This window comes from Xiphophorus couchianus, chromosome 20, assembly GCF_001444195.1.
Source record: "Xiphophorus couchianus chromosome 20, X_couchianus-1.0, whole genome shotgun sequence".
NCBI classification, from domain to species: Eukaryota; Metazoa; Chordata; class Actinopteri; order Cyprinodontiformes; family Poeciliidae; genus Xiphophorus; species Xiphophorus couchianus.
The window spans coordinates 29724092-29744739 of NC_040247.1; the positions used below are offsets into that span (position 1 = coordinate 29724092).

Genomic DNA, 20648 nt, shown 5'->3' on the forward strand with positions numbered 1-20648 from the left:
GAATGCTTGAGAAGTTCAGTCGGTTCAAACTAGTTTTTTTTTCCCCTGGAGTTAAGAGGTTGGGCTGAAGCTAAGCTCAGGCAGATAAATGCTTTCTTGACCTTGTCATGAACTTTGCCTCGCTGAGGGCTGTTTAGGTGTTCAGTTGTGCATACAGGTAGGAGTTTTATTTAAATGAGCAAGACAGTGGGTGTGCAGCACCTCTGGCAACAGTTTCTGCCAAAGCAAACTGTGCTTTAAGTAGGCGGCGGTCATTTTGCCCCTTCACCATTTGATGCTTTGTTAGATTTGGAAATCTTACCGGGCTTTTTGTAAATACCACATTTCTACCGAACAGTTTAACAGCTTCGACCCACCAAGGTGGCATTTTGCACCTGCTTTGAAAACCAATGATGTGAATGAATTTTTAAAGTAAATGTTTTTTAGACTCCAATTGACTCTTTGCACATGCAAACGACCCGCTCCACCATGACGGACATTAAAAAACCCCATGTGCGCCTGAAAAGATTGTCAAAAACAGACACCTGGTTTCGCTTTTATTTAAACGAATTCACTAAAAAATGACCATAGGGTGCTTTGAGTTCAGCCGCACAAACAGACAAGGATGCAAACCAAACTCATCATTTTATTGTGAACCTTTCAATAAGCAAAGGCGACGAACAGCAGCTGTCAGCCATAAGGACTGGCAGCCCTCTGTGTATTCATGGATTTGGAACAGACACATTTCACAAGGTAAGAAGATCGATAGACATAAGTGAGTAAGATGCAATCAAATATTGGTGATTTGATCATAAAAAGGTTGTCGGTCACTCTTTGCCTAAATGTAAGATCATTACATCTTGCTGTCTTGTTCTCTAGTTCCTGACCGTCCTAACTTCATGGTCCAAGTGTTTTTGTTTTTTCCAAAAGTGATTTTGGCAATAAAATCCCCACCTCTTTTTTTGTGTAAAGAAAATTTAGATAAAAAAAAAAATTAATAAACACTTTTGGCAAAAAAATGACTTTTTTAGGAAGGTAATGAATGGTAGAATGGAGCAGGAGCTGGATTGATGGATTAGCTCCATTTAATCCATATTATCAGCTCTGATAATATGGTTGCTCTGATCTGTTGTGGTAAAAAAAAAATCAGCAAGGCTATAAAGCAAAGCTTCCAACTGACCAGCTTATGTATATTCCCACTCTTACCGATCATCATGTGATCATGAACTAAAGACCAAAGTCCTACATAAAAATGGCAGTAAGGAGTTTCCTCTGTATGCTGACCGAGCTCAGGCTTAGAGATAGCAGAAAGCGCTGCGTCCTCCAGCTGGACGTTGGAATAGAGCTGCTGCTTTACAGCAGTCAGTCGAAAAGGTTCAAGCATCTACCAGGATGCTTCCTATGCAAGGCATTCACGTTTAGCAGACCTTGTCAGATTATGTTGGAGAGAGTATATAAGCAGCGAGAGGTTTGTCTGGGTTTCCTTCTGGACCTTAGCAACCCCTTGACCTGATCCCAGACAAACAAAAGACAGTGAGTGGGTAGATGGAAGTGGACAATTCGCAGTCCACTTTTTCAGAGATTGCAGAGTGGAAAAATCCTTCCGTAATGACCCGCTGTGGAGACTAAACCTGCCTAATGATTGAGATCACAATGGGAAGCCTTTGTTTCACATTAGCCACAATAAGCAGGTGGGTCAAGTGGGAGGTGAACTACTTTTGGAAATAGTCCAGTGTGAGATCAGCCTCAGTTGAACCTTCCCATCTGCTCAGTTCACTGTAGAGCCATGACTAATGAATCACCGACAAACGCACAAGGCCTGTGGGTTAGCCGTGTTCCTCCGGTCCTCTCTCTTCTCTGTTTGACGCAACAAATGCAACAGAATCTACAGTCTGGATCAGTTTTCCATGCAGAATTGATCCAAATCGAGGAAAATCCACAAGGAGAGCAGGAATGAATTTGATCCGACTTACCAACGCAGGAGTCTCTGTGCTCTTCAAAACCGGCTGAGCACACGCACCGTCCAATGGGCACCAGCCACTCGCCCTCTGCGCTGCAGTACATCTTAGGGGTATCCCTCTCCTCAGCGTGGTCAACGCACTGACCCCTGACCTCCACCAGCGAGGATGAGTCGGCCCCCGTCACTACGTCCGTGAAAACTGCCAAGTTGCGGCTGACGCCCACGCAGCGCTTGTAGTAGACCCGGACCGAGGTGAGGGCGATGCAGGCGCCGATGTCCTGGAAGGCCAGGTAGAAGCCCCGTCTGCTCAAAGGGCCCACCCCTCTCACCTGTGCCCAGAGAGGAGTTGGAGAATACGAAGTTCAACATGTGAAAAGTATTCACAACCTTACATGTTTCTTCTGTTTTTATTTTTTCGATTATCAAGCAAACTCTAACATCAGACCAAGATCACCTGAATAAGTGCAACGTTGAGTTTCGACACAATATTTTCAATGATTATGGAAATAAAAATCTATCCACACCACGCTGGGCCTGTGTGGGGAAAAAGCAATCAGCCTACTTAATAAATCTTAAATTAGCAGATTAACAAACATATTTTGGAACGCTCAGCTCACCTCAGCTTAGTTTTACCATGATTGCTTGTGATTTTAATCATAAAATCACAAGCAACTGTAGCACCTGTCTGCCAACATGAAGAGGGGTGAGATTAAAAAGCAGCAAATCATCTAAAAGAAACTTAAAACATTGATGAACAAAAGGTAAAAAAAAATTGCCAATGGTGGTGACTGTGACAGGAGTTCCTGTAACTAGTGGGTTGCTGGTTCAAACCCCGTCTGTCTCGGTCATTGCGCTTCATCCACTTTGCCTGCTGATGGCGGTCAGAGGGCGCTGGTGCATGGCACCATCTGCATCAGGGAAGCTGTGGCTACTATCTTATAACTTACCGCCATCAGTGTGTGAATGTGTGTGTGAATGATTAAATGTAGTGTGAAGTGCTATGGAGTCCACCAGACTTCAAAAACCGTCATTCAAGTTCAGGAAATTTACCATTTAAGCAGCTTGTCAGATTAATAACTTCAGCCACACCAAGAGCAAAATTAGTGTTTAGGAGCGGCCATCACAAAAACAGCACTGTGAGTGGTCAGTATGACCAGAAAAGGACTGTATAATGATCAATTCATTCACCGCACTGTAAACTGACCCATGCACTGTGAGAAGCTTAAAGTTTGAGATAATGTCTTCTACCGTAACTCTGCTTAAAACTTCGGAGGTCAGAAAAGAACAGCTGAACTTATACTGAGTTTTAATGAAAAACATGTTAATTATGTTTGCAACATTTCTTGCGCCGGATTTTATTTAGAGGTTTCAGAGATTATGGTAAGTGTTCTGAAAAACTAATCTTTCATTGTACTAGTTTTAAAAACTGTTTCTCGTTTTCTTTTTCTACTACACACTGATAAACTATGATGTGTCGTTCCGTCACATCGAGTCTTCAGAGGAAAAACAAACATTTCTGACCAATTGTGAGTATCTGCCCTTTCTTTACATCCAATCGTTTCACTTTGCTTTTAGATTTGTGTATCTGACGCACACGGATGCTGCTGCAGAGGGCTTCCAAGGTTCTGCTCAACAAATAAAAAATCCAATTGGTTTACTCGCTGTAAGTATGGTGTATGCTTTGACACTTTTAAAAAGCATAACAACATTTCAGAAGACGGTGTGGCTCTACATTATGTGCCCCAAAATCAACCAGTTTCAAAAGGCATTACTTTTCTCATGTCTGAGTGTGTGCAGAAAATCAGCTTTGCAGGATAAGGTTGGTGATTTTATTTTTCGCTGTCAACAAATCAGACTTTAAGTGCTCCGCCACAGAAGCATTAGGCGGCACTTATACATGCCAGGAATTTAACCTTAACAGGAGTAAATGGGACGTTTCTGGGGAACTATTTTCGTGGGTGGATTAATCCACTTTTAAGTGAGAAATTCTCACAGCTACACTGTTGTATGTGGGACTGAATAAAAATAAACTATTTACAGAGTGCGTGTGTGTGTGTGTGTCTGTGTCTGTGATGGATGAAGAAACATATTGCCACGGTAGGTCTGGAGTGTTTTTAATAGTTCAGTGGCAACACTGGCAACTCTGAGAAACCACCCAATCCATCAGGCTTGAGATGATCTATTTGGATTCTTATTTTAATAAAACAAGCATTAAGAAAAGAAATATTGGGACATACAACAGAAAAGCTTCACATTTCTCATGTTAAATTGGTGGAGGAAGAAAAGGAAGACGCTAGCCATATATTAAAAGCCAGATCATTGGAATAATTTGACTAACTTATCTCTACTTGACTCTGAAGATTGTAAACTACAAATCTTTGCAACAATTTGTAGTGTGTCTGCTGTATTAAATTTGCACTATCCAGTATTAAATTTGAAACTATAAGACAAGAAGAGGCTCTTCAGGATATTCTTTCACTGTATAACAACTAAAACCACCGACATTATTACAATGTTTTCTGTTAGGGCTGGGCAAAATGGCAAAAAAATAAATAAAAATCAAGCACACTGATTCCCTCCATTTCTCGTGTCAATGTGAACACTGTTTCCTGCCGAGCAGTTTCCTCTGCGAGTCAGTGCATCAAAGAGAAAACATCGTAAAACTTTTCCTGTGCGTGTTTGGCGAACACATCCAGTTTCAAAAGTGGAAAATTTGGACATTTCCTAGTTTTGTTGCAGATGGGAAAAAGGGAGTAAATTTTCACCAAAATCATTTTTGAGATTTATCTCAGAAATAAAAAAAAAGGCAATTTCCAAATGTTCCCCAAATCTTCCACTTTTGAAACTCAGTCCAGCAAAGGTCAAATTTCCAAAAGTGAACATTTTTGACTCTAGATACTTCCATGTTTTTCTACAAAATCTCTGATGAAACTCAAAATTTAAATTTTTTTCTAGCAAACGTTCAACTTTTCTAACTCAAAAATTTCCAGTTTTGTTCTTTAAAACTTCTAAGCTTAATCTCAAAATTTCTGAGGTTAATGACAGAAATTAGCTCCCTTTTTTCCATCTACAACGGCCCTAACACGCCGTCATGACCTCCGCTTTGTGTCTGACTTCAGTCCTCCTCTGAGGAGTGACGTATGCTCCAGTTTTTTGGGGGCAACAAGAATGCTGCTGCGCACGTTACATAAGTTGTTGCAAGGTAACCAAAGACTGAGTGTTAGCTGAGATGTGAGAGGTTGGGCAGTTTATTCTTTCCTCTGCCTACATCCCCCAGAATGCCGTGCAGTTGGACACATTTTCTATCGGTATTGATCATGTGTCTATCACGATAGATATTGTTTTCTGGCTCAGCCCTGTTTTCTATCCTATGTTGTCTGTCAGTTTAAGCATTAAGAAATAGATGATTGCGTCTCATCTTGTCCTGTTATAATCTAGCTACCTTTGCTGCAGTTTCAATTGTCTGAACAGAACACGTGTAGTGGGATGAAGGGTGTGGTCACCTCATCATTTAGACTTTGCTGTTTGGTTTAAAGGTATTTTTGGCTCTAGTGGTCTTTATTTGAAAGTGCTATGACAGGAAAGAAGGGAAATGAGAGAGAGGGAAGATATGCGGCAAAGGTCACCAGGCTGGGATTCGAACCTGCGGTCTTAGTCCACGCTGTGGACGCTGTGGACTAAGACCTCCTTATGTGGGTTGTGCTTAACCCCTGCTCCACCACAGCACCCCAGACTTTGTGTCTTTTAACCATATTTATGGATCTAAGAGTTTCCCCAAGTGGTCAGATAAGCCAAATTAATCATAAGTACGGCAAGCCCTCCATTTCACTTCAAGCACTGTGAGTGAATCTTGATGAACATAGAAAAAGCATCTTCATAGTGCTACATGAGATGAAGTAGTGCTGCAAAGTGTGAGCAGCAGTCGTGTAAATCCACGTAGTTCATACCTCAGTGTTGAGTTTCAGTCTGCGGACCCCCAGGTCCACGCCTGTGAAGCTCTCGTCTGCAGCAATGGTGTCAATCTTAATGAACTGGTTCTCCCGTATGGCCGAGCCCACAGCTCTGTCCGACTCATAGTAGAACAGGTTGAAGGTTTCCTGGACAACGGACACAGTAACAACAAGCCCTGAGCGTGTGCTACCGTCAGTGAACCCGGTTCTGTGTTAATAGGTAAAGAATGATTACGTCACATCACAGGAGCATACATCAAGTTTCACAGGTGAGCAGAAGAAATGTTGTGTTGCACTGAGTTTTCCATAATCCAGTAGAAGGCCTTTTTACTCTGAGTACCTTAAATGTTAATTATAAAAGATTTTTTTTTTTACAGTCAGAATGGTCAAACGTTGGGACATTCATTAGGAAAATCTCAAAGCCTTTGTTGGTCATAACTGTGATAGACATCGCTTAATAGTTCTTACAAAGCATTCTGTAGAACTGTGTGAAAATATCCAAACTGTTTTTATTTTCCAGATTTAGAATAAAGTAAAAAATCAACAATACATATTTATTAAATCGGAAAAGGATAAATGATTTTCATATTTTTTTAACTAAACATCAGAACATTTTGTTGTGCCTTTGTAACGACCCCCGTTTGTTCAGACACCCCTTAAACAAAATCAAATTGCCTCCAGACGACACCTGGCTAGTAAAACCTGGTTTATGGTGAGTAATTAAATATTAGAGGCTGCAAAACAAACTTGAAACAAGGATGGAAGATGACATTTTTGAAAACTGTGATTGGCATCCAGTTTGACCGAGCATGAATGGGCAAAAACTGTAGATGTGTAAACCCAGGAGAGACAAAGCCCAAAATACTTCAGATAAAGTACACTCTACATAAAGTATTTATTCAGGAGGTTAAACATAAATTCACAACAAACTTTTCAGATTTTTATTTGTCCACGTTGTTGAAAGCCGTGTATCCTTTTCTTTGCTTCACAGTTATGTATTAGTCTGTGCCACATCTTCAGGGCCCAGACTGGTACATAACTGTGTACTTCATAAAACCTCAAAGTTTCTGCTTATAATATCAGGCCTATAAATGTAACAAATTTTACTGGATGATTAATTGTCCCAGAAATGATTGTGATAAACAATATTGATAGTATAGTTGCTTTTGAAACCATCTTTAAGTAAAATAGCGGTTGTAGCATAATGTAAGTCCCCCCACAGAAAGACTAATAATTCTGTACACAATAATGGAAATGGACGGCAATATAAACATCCAAAAACAATAAAAAATAATAAGGAAAGAAAAAAATTGCCATTGATAAATATTTTGGTTTGGGCCAACCTGCTTAGTTTTGGACCGTGGGGAGAAGATACAAACCCTAAAGAGAGAAACTCTGAGTCAGGATTAAACCAGCAACTATTAGCCACAGCGCTAACCATCAAGCTGCCAGTGAATAAACATATATCTGCATAAATGTTCACAGCTGATGAAAAACATACATCCGCAGCAGGGAGGCCGTGTCTCCACTCGAATTTTTGTTTACGCAGTTTAGAAAATAATCATGTGTAAATTAATTAATGCTGACGGTATTTAGCTCTAAATGACATTCAGCTGCCTCAGCTGATGTTGACTTAAGCAACATTGCTTAATTGCGTTTTTGTTTTTTAGTTTGTCTTCGAAGTGTCCCACTTGTCTCAACTTGCAACTCTGGGACAAGACAAACAGATAAAAAGAAGCACAGTCTGAGTTGAGTTATTGCTAACTACTCAAGGATCTGATTCAGACTGAACATGATTGAAGAGCCAAAGATTGGTGAAAACTGCAGCATAAAGAACCAACAAACTGTATCAACTACACAATGGGCAGTTTATATGATAGCAGTTTGCAAAGATTGAATTTTACTGAAAGTTTATCAGATGTGGGTTTGAGTGCTTAAATTGTAGTGCCACTTTGGGTTTGGATCTGCAACAAGATCCATTAGTATGTCGATAGAATTATCCATCCATCCATTTTCTGACACTCTTGTCCCTAGTGGGGTTTGGAGGGGTGCTGGTGCCTATCTGCAGAAAACCTTTTGAGCGAGAGGCGGGGTCACCCTGGACAGAGCGCCAGTCTGTCGCAGGGCAACACAGAGACAGACAGGACACACAACCATGCACGCACACACACACCTAGGCAGTCATGTTTTTGGGCTGTGGGAGGAAGCCAGAGTACCTGGAGAGAACCCACCATGCACAGGGAGAACATGCAAACTCCATGCAGAAAGACCCCGGGCCGGGAATCGAACCCAGGACCTTCTTGCTGCAAGGCGACAGCTCTACCAACTGCACACACTTGACAGAATTAATTCGGGCTATTTACAGTTGCCGTATGTAAATGCTGTAGTTTGTATTTATAAACATGTTTTTTTTAGATATTTATTGAAACATCATGACAGCAAGAGACACGTAAACTGTGAGAAGAAAATTGAGCTCCTCTGCCTCGTCCCAGTGCTCCTACAGCCATCTGCAGAAATACACCGCTCCCAGTCAAACAACCAATCAGAGCCAGGAGGAGGGTCTTAGTTCAGATAATGATGCCTGTGTGTACCCTGCTCAGTGTGCTAATGGTGGAGAAACAAATTACCCTTAAAAGAAAACTGTTTCTCTGCTGTCATTGGCCATGCTAACTATTAGCCTTAGCATTCATGGCAGACTCTGGTGTCCAGAACTAGCTGTAGTGCAGCAGAGAGTAGAGGGGTAAGGTCTGAGAAGCATGTACCTGAAACTGATTGACAGCGTTAAGACCCTCCTCCTGTCTCTGATTGGTTGTTTTTGACCAGGCGCGGTAAATTTCTGCAGATGGCAGCAGGACCACAGGGTGGAGGCGCTCATCGTATATCGTCGCAACACGATGACAGTTTGAACAAATATGCAAAAATCATATTGTTTACTGAAGTTACATACTCCAGCTGTGTAAGTTTCTTCCTACATTTCTTCTGTTTTATTTAGACAGTTTAGCCTGTTAGAAGTGACAACGGAGCTTAAGCCTACTCCAGCAGTGCCAGATGTTGCACCTCAAGCCCTTCCAAAATAGTCAAATTTTAAAATCAACATCAGATCCTAGTAAAAACTGAGTTTGATTTTCCAGCTGCTGGATTGGTTGACAGAGTACGTTACCTTGCAGGTACCCAGAACTCCAGGCATGCTGTTGCAGTCTCTCAGGGTGAACTTGACCTCGATGTAGATCCTCCTGGCTCCTTCTCGAGGGATCCAGCCAGACCTCAGCCAGTTGTTCTGACTGGGGCTCATCACGTTACACACCTAATGCAGAGGACAACGCCGTTGTAAGATCACTACCAAAGGCAACATTACATGTGGAAACCTGAAGGTAAAAAAAGGTAGGTAACCCCTGGAGGGATAGTTCAGGATGTTTGAAGTAACATTTTGTTAAAAGTTTGTGAGCAGTTGACATCGTAGTAAAAGGTTCTTTTTATTTTATTTTTTATTTAAAATAAAAAATATTTTATATTTTATTTAAAATAAAATAAAATATATAGCAATCTTGACCGAGCAGCAATTGGTCAAGATTGCTGCTCTTATCAACTTATCGTCACCTTCCTAAAATAATGGCTTGTCATTTTTTTGACAAAAGAGAAAAAAGATTTTTGCAGAACCACCACTGACTTAGGCCATTGTTTTAGAAAGGTGACGCTGTTGAAGTTGTTAAGAAATGTATCGGATATTAGTTCCAACCCAAACACAAGCTGTGAGGGCTGTGCAGAACACACCTGGTATGTGTGAATCGGGGTAAAATACTCGTCCATCTCGTTAATGGCATCCCACTGCAAAAACAAAAAGGAAAGAGAAAAGAACATGACCGCTGATTAATCACGGTTTCTCCGATTCACATCATGCAGCAAATCATGCAACAGAGATTCATATTTACCCGCAATGATTCTCATGCATTGTTCAGATTTTTTTTTTTTTCCCCTGACAGTCCCAGGATAGCAGCCTCAATAAAAAATGAGCTTTTTAAAATATGCAGTTGAATTCCTGGTTGGAGCTTTGGAAAACTAGACTGAGGACATGCAGTCGCTTGTTCTACATTTCATAAGTGTTGAAATTCACTTAATGCTATTCCAGCAGGACACATTTCCCTTTAATTAGATGGCCCTCATGTAGGTGATTAGATTTCTATTGTTTACCGAATGCTTCTGGTGGGCGCTAATTCAATTATCTCACTGTATCACTGCGGTAATATGTGTGTCACACCACATCAGAAATATTGAACAAGAAACCGCAAGGAATCATAAGCTTGGATCATTTTTATGTCAGGTTAAGAGATAGACATTTTTTAGCGTAAAACTATAGCATATGATTCATTTATTGTTGCAGATTTAGTCGTACAGTTGAATTTTATGAAATATGTTTCACTCGAGGGAAAGGGCGATGCGATTCGGGTAGCTTCCATCTAAGGGTTTAGTTCGCTTTGATCAAACTCCAGTTTGTCTAGAAACTCTGGTTGGTTTGAAGGATCAATTGAACTTTGATGGAAACCAAAAAAGTGAACTCTGGTCTGACTACAAACATAGGTCTAGGTTGGATTGAAGTGGTTTGAATGTGAAAAGCAGAAAGTGGAGTGTAACACAGGGCATTATGGGTAAATACAACCAAAACAAACACAAGGGTCTAGCGTGTTAAAATTTACAACCACTAAAAATCTTACACAACTCCATTTCTGTTTACATTTCATGAAGAAGGAAGTTGCGCTTAGTGTCTTCTTTGGAGGTTTTTGTGTTTTTTCCTTCAGTGGTTCTTGGTGCAGCGCCACCACAGGCGAGGAGGGAAAAATGCTTTTTAAAAGTTTTGGTTCATTTGACACAGTGCAAAAAGAGAACCACACCAGCTGAAAATGTAGCAAATTTAATGTAATTTTTGTCCCCAACTTTGACTGACTAGGTGTGAAAACACCCTACATGAATGTTTGGTAGTGTACCAAGAGCTTACATCTCTCTCATGTGGTTGGAGTATTTCCCTCCATTTTAAGGTTATTAATGGTAAAACTATAATTGCTGGGGGTTATTCCAACAACTGTACCCTACGGCAAACATGTCTAGGGACTGTCCCTTTTGGGTGTAGAAAAGAAACCTTTAATTCTTGCTCTCTACGTAGCTCTGTTAATTTTCTCTGCCTTATTCACTGGGGCATGTAGAAGTGCAGGCATGATGGAGGACATTTCTGCTTGTTTAACCCTGGTGTTACAGATGACTCTCTTGGGTTTGAGCAGTCTTGTAAGGAAGGTGGAGTAATTGAAAGGGAAAGCCTAGACTCCTGGACGCTGTGGGATGATCCTTGCTGAACTCAGCCTGGATGAGACGCTCGGGATTCTCCACAGAAACCCTCCACCCTCTCTAACCCCAAACCTCCTGGCCCCCAGCAGACTGGGCCAAGACACTCACACAGCCTCTGAGGCTCTACGAGCCAAAGACTACAGGGATAATTAAGGTGCAGGACTCATTTCAGCTTTTACTCTCCCCTCATCCTCTCATCTTTATCAGCTAAATTGAAACTGTCCTTGAACTTGTGAAGACCCTGGCTAATTAGTGGAGTGTATAACCTTCCTATCTCCCTCATTATACTGTCTTACCATCAGTGTGCTCACAACCAGTTTTCCAGCTTTCTTGCATCATTTACTTTAACTCTGTTGATGGCCGAACCGGAGTTGTTCAGCACTGAACAATACAGAAAATCCACGTAGACTTGTTCCCTAGAAACAAACGGCTAAAGAAATGTGTTCAAAGGACAGCAGACCGAACTGAGTGTATGTTTTCCTGTCGACTTGATAACATTTTTTTCTAATTTCTGATCAGGAAAAATCTAATGTGGTAGAGGAGGAACAAAACAACTCACACACGACATGAAGTTGAAAAAAATTAATCAATGTCAGAAATTTTGAGTTATTAATGTCTTTAATGGGGCAGTACATTGTAGTTTCCAGCTACAAAGATAATTTTGTAGCACAATCTAGTAATTGCAATATCTTCAGTTGTTATAAAAATGGGATATATATCAAATATGCCTAAAAAGAATTTTGAGGCCTTGAAATCAGACTTCTGTCTCTTTAAAACTCCAGATGTTTCTAAAACTCTTCCTACAGAAAGTCATCAAAACAGGGCTCCTCTATTAACTCTTTAACAAAGTTTTTACCAGGGTTGCACTAAGAAGTACTGTAGCTCCTATAATAAGTTCAGCAGATGCGCAGTTCCACCAGGTGTTTGCTATTTGCTGTTAGCTAGTCTGAAGGAGCTGAGTGTGAGAGTTGCGGGTGAGGGAGGGCACTGTGAGGCAGAAGCTCAGACACTTGAACACTGCAGCTCCAAGGAGAAGCTACAGTAGGTCCCAGGGGTTTTGCACAGCTGAATGGTTACCATGGAGATTAAAGAATTTCTCAAACCTGCATGAACCAATCAGGGCAACACTTGAGATATGTTTTTGATGTGTGCATTCATTATACCATGATATAAAACTCAAAAAATTGTATTTTACATAATACTGCTCAAAGGAAAACCGGACATAGACTCAGGTTTGCAGGCGGACCAGGGTTCGCTTTTTTGGTTTTCGTAAGAGTTCAATTGCAGATTCAAACTAGGCAAACAAGCAAGAGTTGGATGAAAGCAGACTGAAGAGGGATGTCCTGGATGATCCAGAGGAGGCTCACTGGGCTGTCAACGTTAGCGTGTTATTGCATGCGATTAGCCAGAAATGTTTAACACATTGATATTTCATAATAAAATGACCTATTTTGACCTACAGGCCTTTCCCCCTGCAGACATTATCTAGTTCACAGAAGTGTGTTATGGGGTCGACAGATGGAGGGTCTAAAATCCTATTTATGGTTTTCCAGTCAATACTGGAACACACAAAAACATGCACAAATTACTAACGTTTTTTTTGTACTGTTGTAACCATTAAACAATTTCCCCTTCAGTTCAACCTTTTAAATCTAGATACATTGTTGAAGTTACCATTATAAAATAATTTGCAATTAATTAAGTTTTGGCAAAGCTCAATGTAATTTTCACAGGTGGCAGAGCGTTGTTGTTAGCTGCTGAAAGTAACTAAAAAGTTACTTTTAATGTAACTTAGTTACTTTCCAAATCAAGTAATCAGTAATCTGACTAAGTTACATTTTTAAGGAGTAATCAGTAATCTGATTATAGTTACTTTTTCAAAGTAACTATGCCATCACTGTTGACCACAGAAGAAGAATCCTTCCAACCATGAAGCATGGCGGTGGTGATATCATAACTGGTGGTTTTCTGAAAAGGAGGAAATCTAACTAAGCTGCATTGACGAGAGGATGGATGAAGCCATGGATAACCAGAATTTGGGCAACAAGCTCTTTTTCTCAGTAAGACCATAAAGCTGTGTCGTGGCTCCATGGGAAGCATTTCAAGGTTCTGGAGAAAAACAGCAAAAACCATCTCAGAGTTTGCTGCTCTGTTCTAATTCCTCCGTCGCGGAGGCCGATTGGTTAAGCTGGTGTCCATGACGTCACACTGCATTGCCTCCCATCTTTGCCTCCCTCGCTGTTTTTTTTTTGCCCTTGTCTTACTCTAATCATGCAGAAGCAACAGTCATGTATTTTCTTTTCCTTTTTTTTTACGAGGAGAGGCATCAAAGACGGAGACAAAGCTGATGAACGGTGTCTTCTTTGAAAGATCTAATTTCAGATTAGTGAACGTGATGGGAGCTTCTTCGGAGCTCACAGGCAGAGGGAGAACAGGGACAGAAAACGGAGAGGAGGACAAAGAGAAAGTAACTAAAGGTGAGGCAAAATGGTTGTGGGGGTAATGCATGCATGTGTGTGTGTATGTCAAGGTAAGTTTGTAGGTGGCATTTCCAGGCTTGATGCTGCACTTTATGTAAAGTAACAGGTCTGCATATTAACTCTGTGGAAATATCAGGACCTGGCCAACACCTTTCTGGCTCTTACATTATCAGCTACACAACCAGAAAAGACTTAATAACTTTGCGTGTGGGTGTGTGTGTACGGCCATGTCTGTCTGGGCTCTTTGACAGCGATAACCTTTCTGGAATGGAAGTGTTAATTGCACTGGTCTGGGATCAGTGGATGAGACGGTGCAATTGCTATCTATTCAAAGATGCTTCTTTTCCCCCCGTTTTGTTTTACAGGACAGAGTGTCTGCACATGATGGTAAAACGATGAAAACATTACAGTGAGTGGAATGGGTTTTTTTACCCCCGCCAGGAATACTGGGACCACAAAGCAGGACGAAACAACAACAACAAAAATAATAATAATCAAAGGCTGTAAACGGAGGCAGTGAAAATTCAAGGGAATTTCTGGATAATTGAATAAGTTAGAAGAAAGAGGATTCGTTGTCAAAGTGATTTTGATTGAAGCCGAACTGATTAAAATTGTTTTGATATACTGGAAATAGAACCATGTTTGATCTAACGCTCAGTTAAATTAGCAAGCCACACAAAATCAGCCCCTTTAACGGGTCTCAGTCAGGGCTTTTCAACATGCATACCAACAAAGATCGACTTTAAAAATAATAATAATAATAATTAATATTGAATTAATAACATTTGCTTCAGAACTTTGTCGTGATTTCTTTGTTTGGAAACATAATTTGCTCCTGGACACATCACTTTCACCTACATGAAATTAGTCATATCACCCTGAACTAATATGTCCATTGAACACATATTAAAATAAAAGTGCATCACTGATGAATAAAAGTTAAATATTCCTGCAAATATACAGGAAGTCTCAAAAAAGTATAAATCATTGTGAAATTACCAAGTTTATGTTACTGTTTTTTGATTTGCCATCTTTAATGTGATGCAATACAAATGATAAACCAACAAATCTGCACAGAGGAGTGCAGATAAAAAAACAGCAATAATTTAAATTAATATACAGTTGTCTTGATTGCAAACCTAATATTAATTTTAGTGTACTTGATAAACCTGAACTAAAGTTCAGCTTCTGTAGTTAGACATTCCTGACAATCCAAAGTATCAAAATATCAAAATAATCTTGTTCAAAGGTTCCAGTCAGGAGAACACTTTTTTCTTTTTCAGTCAAGGTGAATGAATTTAGGAATATTTTCAAATACGAGTCAGTTCTGATCCAAAACATTCAAGTGACTGCCAGAAAGTAAAAGAATATAGATTTCATAGTTTATATATACAAACTATAAAGTAATATATAAATATATTTAAACATTTTATTTTTTATTTTTACACTTGTTTTTAAAAAATTAACATTTTACAATAGCCTAGCTGAACCAAGAACAAAATCTGAGAAGCGTCTGACAGGTTTGTGAAACATTCGTCACAAACTAGGCTGAGTCAGCAGGCAAAGTCAAGACAGACTCCTACCAAATAACACTAAATGCTGAAGATTTATCAAAATATGCCGTAGCAAAGTAGTAGTTAAAGTGTGTGCACACTTATGAAACAAGAGTTCTGAATATTTTTACATGTGTTTAGTTAAATTGTATAAGACACTGAAGCTGAAAAGGTTTAATGTTCATTTGGTTTCTGCTCCTCTACCATCAGTTTCAGCCTCACTGGGGAAGCTAACACACCCAGGATTTAAATCAGCTCATATTTCCGGTTCCACACATCGCCAGGCATCCCATCGTGTGCATATAGCTTCACTTGGCACAACATTCTGTTTTCATACCTGAACAAGAGCATCAAGAAAGAATCATTTGAATAAAAATCAAACCGTCTTTTGTTGTCATCTCAATAAGGCTTCTAAGCTGTTTTCTACTGCATAATTAGATTCAGTGATATTCTGCTATCACTCTTCTCCTCCTCCTTTTCCTTTATTTTGACTGTTGCCTGAAAGCCATTTCCTTCAGTCTCCCAGCAACCAGACTATGAGAGATTTAGAGATGTGCGCTACCTGATCAAGGCACTATATTGATTGACATAGAGACTTTGATTGTATATATCTGCTGCTTGCTGAGATTCATTTTCTTGCAGGCAGATCAGCGGCAGCCTCACCTGTCAACAGAGTAACAAAATTATATATATTTTTTAATGTCTTTCCCCTCAGGTTCGTCCTTTACCGCTATCTAGTTTCAAAGTCTACAAATATTGGCCTTCATTGCTTGGTTTCTGCTATGATTTGCGTTGTCAACAGTGAGACCATACAACTACCAAACTATATTATAAACCTGTTGTCACTGTTTTAACCTGTCAGTCTGCTCAGGTCTTCTGGTTCTAATATTACTGATTAAACTGTAGCTTTAATAACATAAAGCTACATCATTTTTAAAGTTTAATCAGTAATGCTTTTATAACAAATTTATATCAGATCATGATTTCTTGGTTAATATCAAGTTGTCATAACAAAGACATTTTGAATAATGTCAACTTTGTATTAAAAGTGTCATGATTTACCGAATGACACTTTATGACAACAATCATAAATATTCATGAAGGCTGAGGACTTGATTGTAAAACCTGGAGAAATCCTGCCAGGTAATGGCTTAACAGGTTAGCTTTGGTTTAGAATTGAATTAATCTGAGGAAGTGGGCGGAAATAATCAAATGTATACTGGCAAAGAGTGTGGGCTTAAATGATCTGGAGTGACTTCTGAAACGTTATAGCTGACTGTAGTCAACACAGTCACTTCAAACATTTTCACAACCGTTTTCCTCAGAGATTCCAAGGTCAAGAGATTGGTGAAAGCTGAAACCATTCCTTGTGCGCAAGTGACACATGACATGATAATGCAGTAAGTGAAATCCATTTTTCCACGGCTTGTCACAAGCTCAGTCTCCTAGAAGCAATCAGAATCGTTTTCTTTGACAGTCGCCGTTTCTCAGGCTGTGCTTTCGAGCTCGCCATATGTGACAGATGTAACTCTTTGGCAGATTTTCTCCTTGGTTTGCTTCTGCATAGAAGACTTGGGGACACAAACAAGAGTGTTTTCAGACATCAGGAATTGATTTCTGTAGTGACAAGCAGGTCATGCGGGCCTATAAGATCTTTGAAGACCAGAGTGGGTTAATAACACTTTTAGGGGTCAATTAAAACCAAAAGACACTTCAACTGTAGATGGAAAAAACAAACAAATTAAAGGCCACAAAAGTTCATGCAACACTTCAAGATCAGTTTCATTCATAGGTGAAAAATATACTACTACTTATACTAAATGGTTCTGATTGATGTTTCTACAGTTTAATTGTCTTCCTTTGAAAAGTTCTGGCATTGGACCACAATGACAACACACTGTCTAAATTCACTCACACAAGCTCCTCTGCAACTCCCAGGGAGTCTGGACCCAACAATAATCTAGAATGCACCCTTTGCCTGTTTTTTTTTTCTTCTTTTATCTGAGTACATATTTTCACAGATGGGCTGCTTGCACCACCGTTAGCCCACAGTAGCTGTGAGGTGTTGCCCCATGCTGCTCTCTCGTGGGAGCTTGTAAAGCCAATTATGCTGCGCCGGACGGTCATCGAGAGGGCAGCAGAGATAGTTCAAAGACTAGCTGAAGGTTTGTTGTGGAAGTGTGTAATCAGATCTGGAGGATGGGGCTGCTGAATGCAGTAGAAAGGCTCGCAAACTGTTGGAGGACAAGAAAAAAAAAAGGCCGATGTCTAATTCAAAAGCTTCACAGAGCTCAGCTCATTATCGAGCCGATTAACTCCAAAAAATTCTAGAGAAAAATGGGTTTTATGTTGACATGTGTTTCAGCACAGGGATAGCAGGGGCTTATTGGCGTTAGTGTGTTATTGTGATGCAGTTCTAAACAATTTAATAAATTAGTTGTAACGTGAAAAAGAAGAATAAAACCTACTTTGTTTCATTTTACTAGCTTTTAGTCAAACAAAACAGAAACATTGTCCTGTGGTCATGATTTCTCTGGTTTCTGTCATGTCCCACGCTGCCCTGCTGCTTCCTGCCCCTCCCCTGCCTGTTGATTAACTCATTGCTCTCACCTGTGCTCAGAGAAACACCTGCTCTGAACTCATGCAGGTTGTCTTTTCATATCCTTGTTACAGTCTTCAAGAGGCCCATTGCCTTGTCTCTGGTTGTAGTCCTGACCAGTTTTCTCCCTCCTGCTCTCTTCTCCGTATCTGTACTGTGAGTCACTCTGATTCTGGTTCTGACCCGAGTTTAGACTCTGATTATTGCTCCATGAATTCTTGGACCAGTTCTGCCTTTTCTACTTGTTATTGACTTCGACCAATTCCTTTGTTGATGATTTCAATCAATAGTGATCAATTTCTAAATAAGAAGTGGAAAGAGAGGGATTCTATGGAAACTGCATGACTCGCCATTGCTAAACAAATCCCACAAAATATCTCTGGTACAAAGCGCCATTCAGCTACCTTCAAACGTCTGGAGCAAAATCATTCAGAATAATGAGACCAAAATTTTATTTTTGGCCACAACCACAAACATCACATTTGGAGAGGAGCCTCTGATGAAGAATACACCATTCCTATTGTGAAACACGGCGGTGGATCACTGATGCTCTGGGGATGTGTAAGCTACAGAGGCAGAGGGATGTATGTGTTACAGGAAACTTGGTCAAAACTGATAGCAGGATGAATGCAGCACGTTATCAGAAAATACCGGAGGAAAATTTGCACTCGTCAGCCTGGAAGCTGCACACGAGACGTACTTGGACCTTCCAACATGACAACGATCCAAAACACAAGGCCAAGTCGACCCGTCAGTGGCCACAGCAGAACAAAGTGAAGGTTCAGGAGAGGCCATCTCAGTCTCCTGACCTCAGCGTCATAGAGCCACTCTGGGGAGAGCTCAAAAGTGCAGCTCCTGCTGCCCAGTCCAGGAGCTTACAGGAGCTGGAGGCTTCCTGCCAAGACGACTGGGCAGCTTTACCATCAGAGAAAATAAAGAGCCTCATCCACAACCACAACAAAAACTCCAAGCTGTCACTGATGTTAATGGGGGCAATACACGGTATGAAGAATGGGGCTCTGGGAACTTGTGATTGGGGTCACTTGGGTAGTTTCTGTTATTATTACAATTTGAAAACAGTTGTTTGGCAATAAATAAAGTTTTATCATCATTCCTTTCTGACAGATGGCAATTAATCCTAACCAACCTAAAACAAGAGAAGTCTGGTCCGATGTAACTTGAGACAGAGAGAATATATTTTTAGTCAGTGAATGTAAACGTCTGGTTGTATATAACCCTATATACATATATGTGTGTATGTACTGTACTGTCTCCTTTGTCCTTTATTTTAGTGTTAAAATTCCTTGCTAATGCACACAATCTTTGCAATTGAAGCTGATTCTGACTCTAAAATGAAAGTCAAACTTCTTATTTTATGATTAATTGCCCTATTTATCTGACTATTTAATCACACTCACGCCTCACTGAAACACAATTTTCAGGTGATGTTTAATATGAAGAATAGCCACAGAAATAAAGACCCTGGTTCATAGTAAGGTGAAGTAAGTAATTGAACACATGAGCACCTCAGGCTGTCATGGCAACTCAACACACCTACCCAACGCAACAAAGTTATCTTCTTCTAAAACAAGATATTTTCTGAAAGAAATATCCATGCAGCTTTGGAAACTCTGCAGGCGTTTGTCTCTGTGGGCGAGTCCTGAAGGTTCAGGAAGAGTCTGTTCACTCGAAACCAGCTTTAACTTTATGAGTGTGTTCAAGAGAGAGATAGATGAGGTGACAGGGATATGGAGAAAGTCATGGCAAAATACTTTGTGCTTTTGACATCATTTGGTTCATCCTTATGGTTTTCCAAGCCAACTCTAAACACACACACACACACACACACACACACCCCTGCACGCGCACACACAAACGCTGTACTGTCAAGCGGTATCGATTGTTGGGTGTCCGGTGGATGAACCTGTCAGGGCCAACACAGATCGGACTGGAGGATAATGAAGTCTTCCTGCCCCTGTTTGACAAGTTCTGTGAAACTGTGTGTGAGTGTGAGTTGGAGAGGAAGAGATAAAAACAGAGGAAGATGCTCCTGGGACAGCACAGGAGTATCCTAACCATTGCCTGAATAAATTGGACAGAAAGAAGCCCCTTGAGTGGAGGACGTGATCCGTCATGATGTCATCTAAGTGAGACCGGCATACGGGAGAGGTCAGGGTGCTAATAAAGACCTAACCCTCAGCACACACACTTTAACTCAACAGTAAGTGCAAGTTGAAAATGTTCCTATTTTCCTGGAATTACTTTAAAAAATATGTTTGCTACAGCTGCATTCGAGGAACTGCAGTAATCTAACTCTATGTTGTCCGAGAAGGATAAGAAGTGGTTTTCCAGTGAGCCAAAATTTGACATGTGCATATTTAGCAGCAGTTTTAACATAAAAAATAAATATAGCAAGTCCATTAAATCTAAGAGAAGTTAATCATTATCCATCTACTTTCTATTATCTGAGAAACAGCCATAAGGCTAACAGTGTACATTTCTACAGTAAATCTACATACGTATATACAGTATATATATATATATATATATATATATATATATATATAACTGACATATAGAAGATGCCAGTTTTAGGTTAACAGAAATGAACTGTCAAACTCTCATGTCGTGGTAAAAATCAGTTTTAGAAATGATGGAAATGTTCGTCCAACTAACAGAAACAGTCCTGGTAATTTTATTTTCTTCCATGACATTTTTTTGTATTATTTAATGAAAATTGATCCCCATCCCAGAGGGGGGAATACAACTTTTTATGTTCAACCTACAGTTGCA

General features: G+C 40.1%; 1 protein-coding gene across 4 annotated transcripts in view; it reads right to left on the bottom strand.

Moving 5' to 3' along the window:
* epha8 (eph receptor A8) overlaps positions 1 to 20648 on the bottom strand; it is a 132723-nt gene that overhangs the window by 58317 nt on the left and 53758 nt on the right. For all 4 annotated transcript variants that reach the window (XM_028003336.1, XM_028003338.1, XM_028003337.1 and 1 more), the window contains exons 3-6: positions 9661 to 9714; positions 9050 to 9193; positions 5887 to 6036; positions 1953 to 2268 (exon numbers count right to left, since the gene is read on the bottom strand). In XM_028003336.1, coding sequence (XP_027859137.1) covers positions 1953 to 2268; positions 5887 to 6036; positions 9050 to 9193; positions 9661 to 9714 — 664 coding nt within the window. The remainder of the gene's footprint in view (positions 1 to 1952; positions 2269 to 5886; positions 6037 to 9049; positions 9194 to 9660; positions 9715 to 20648) is intronic.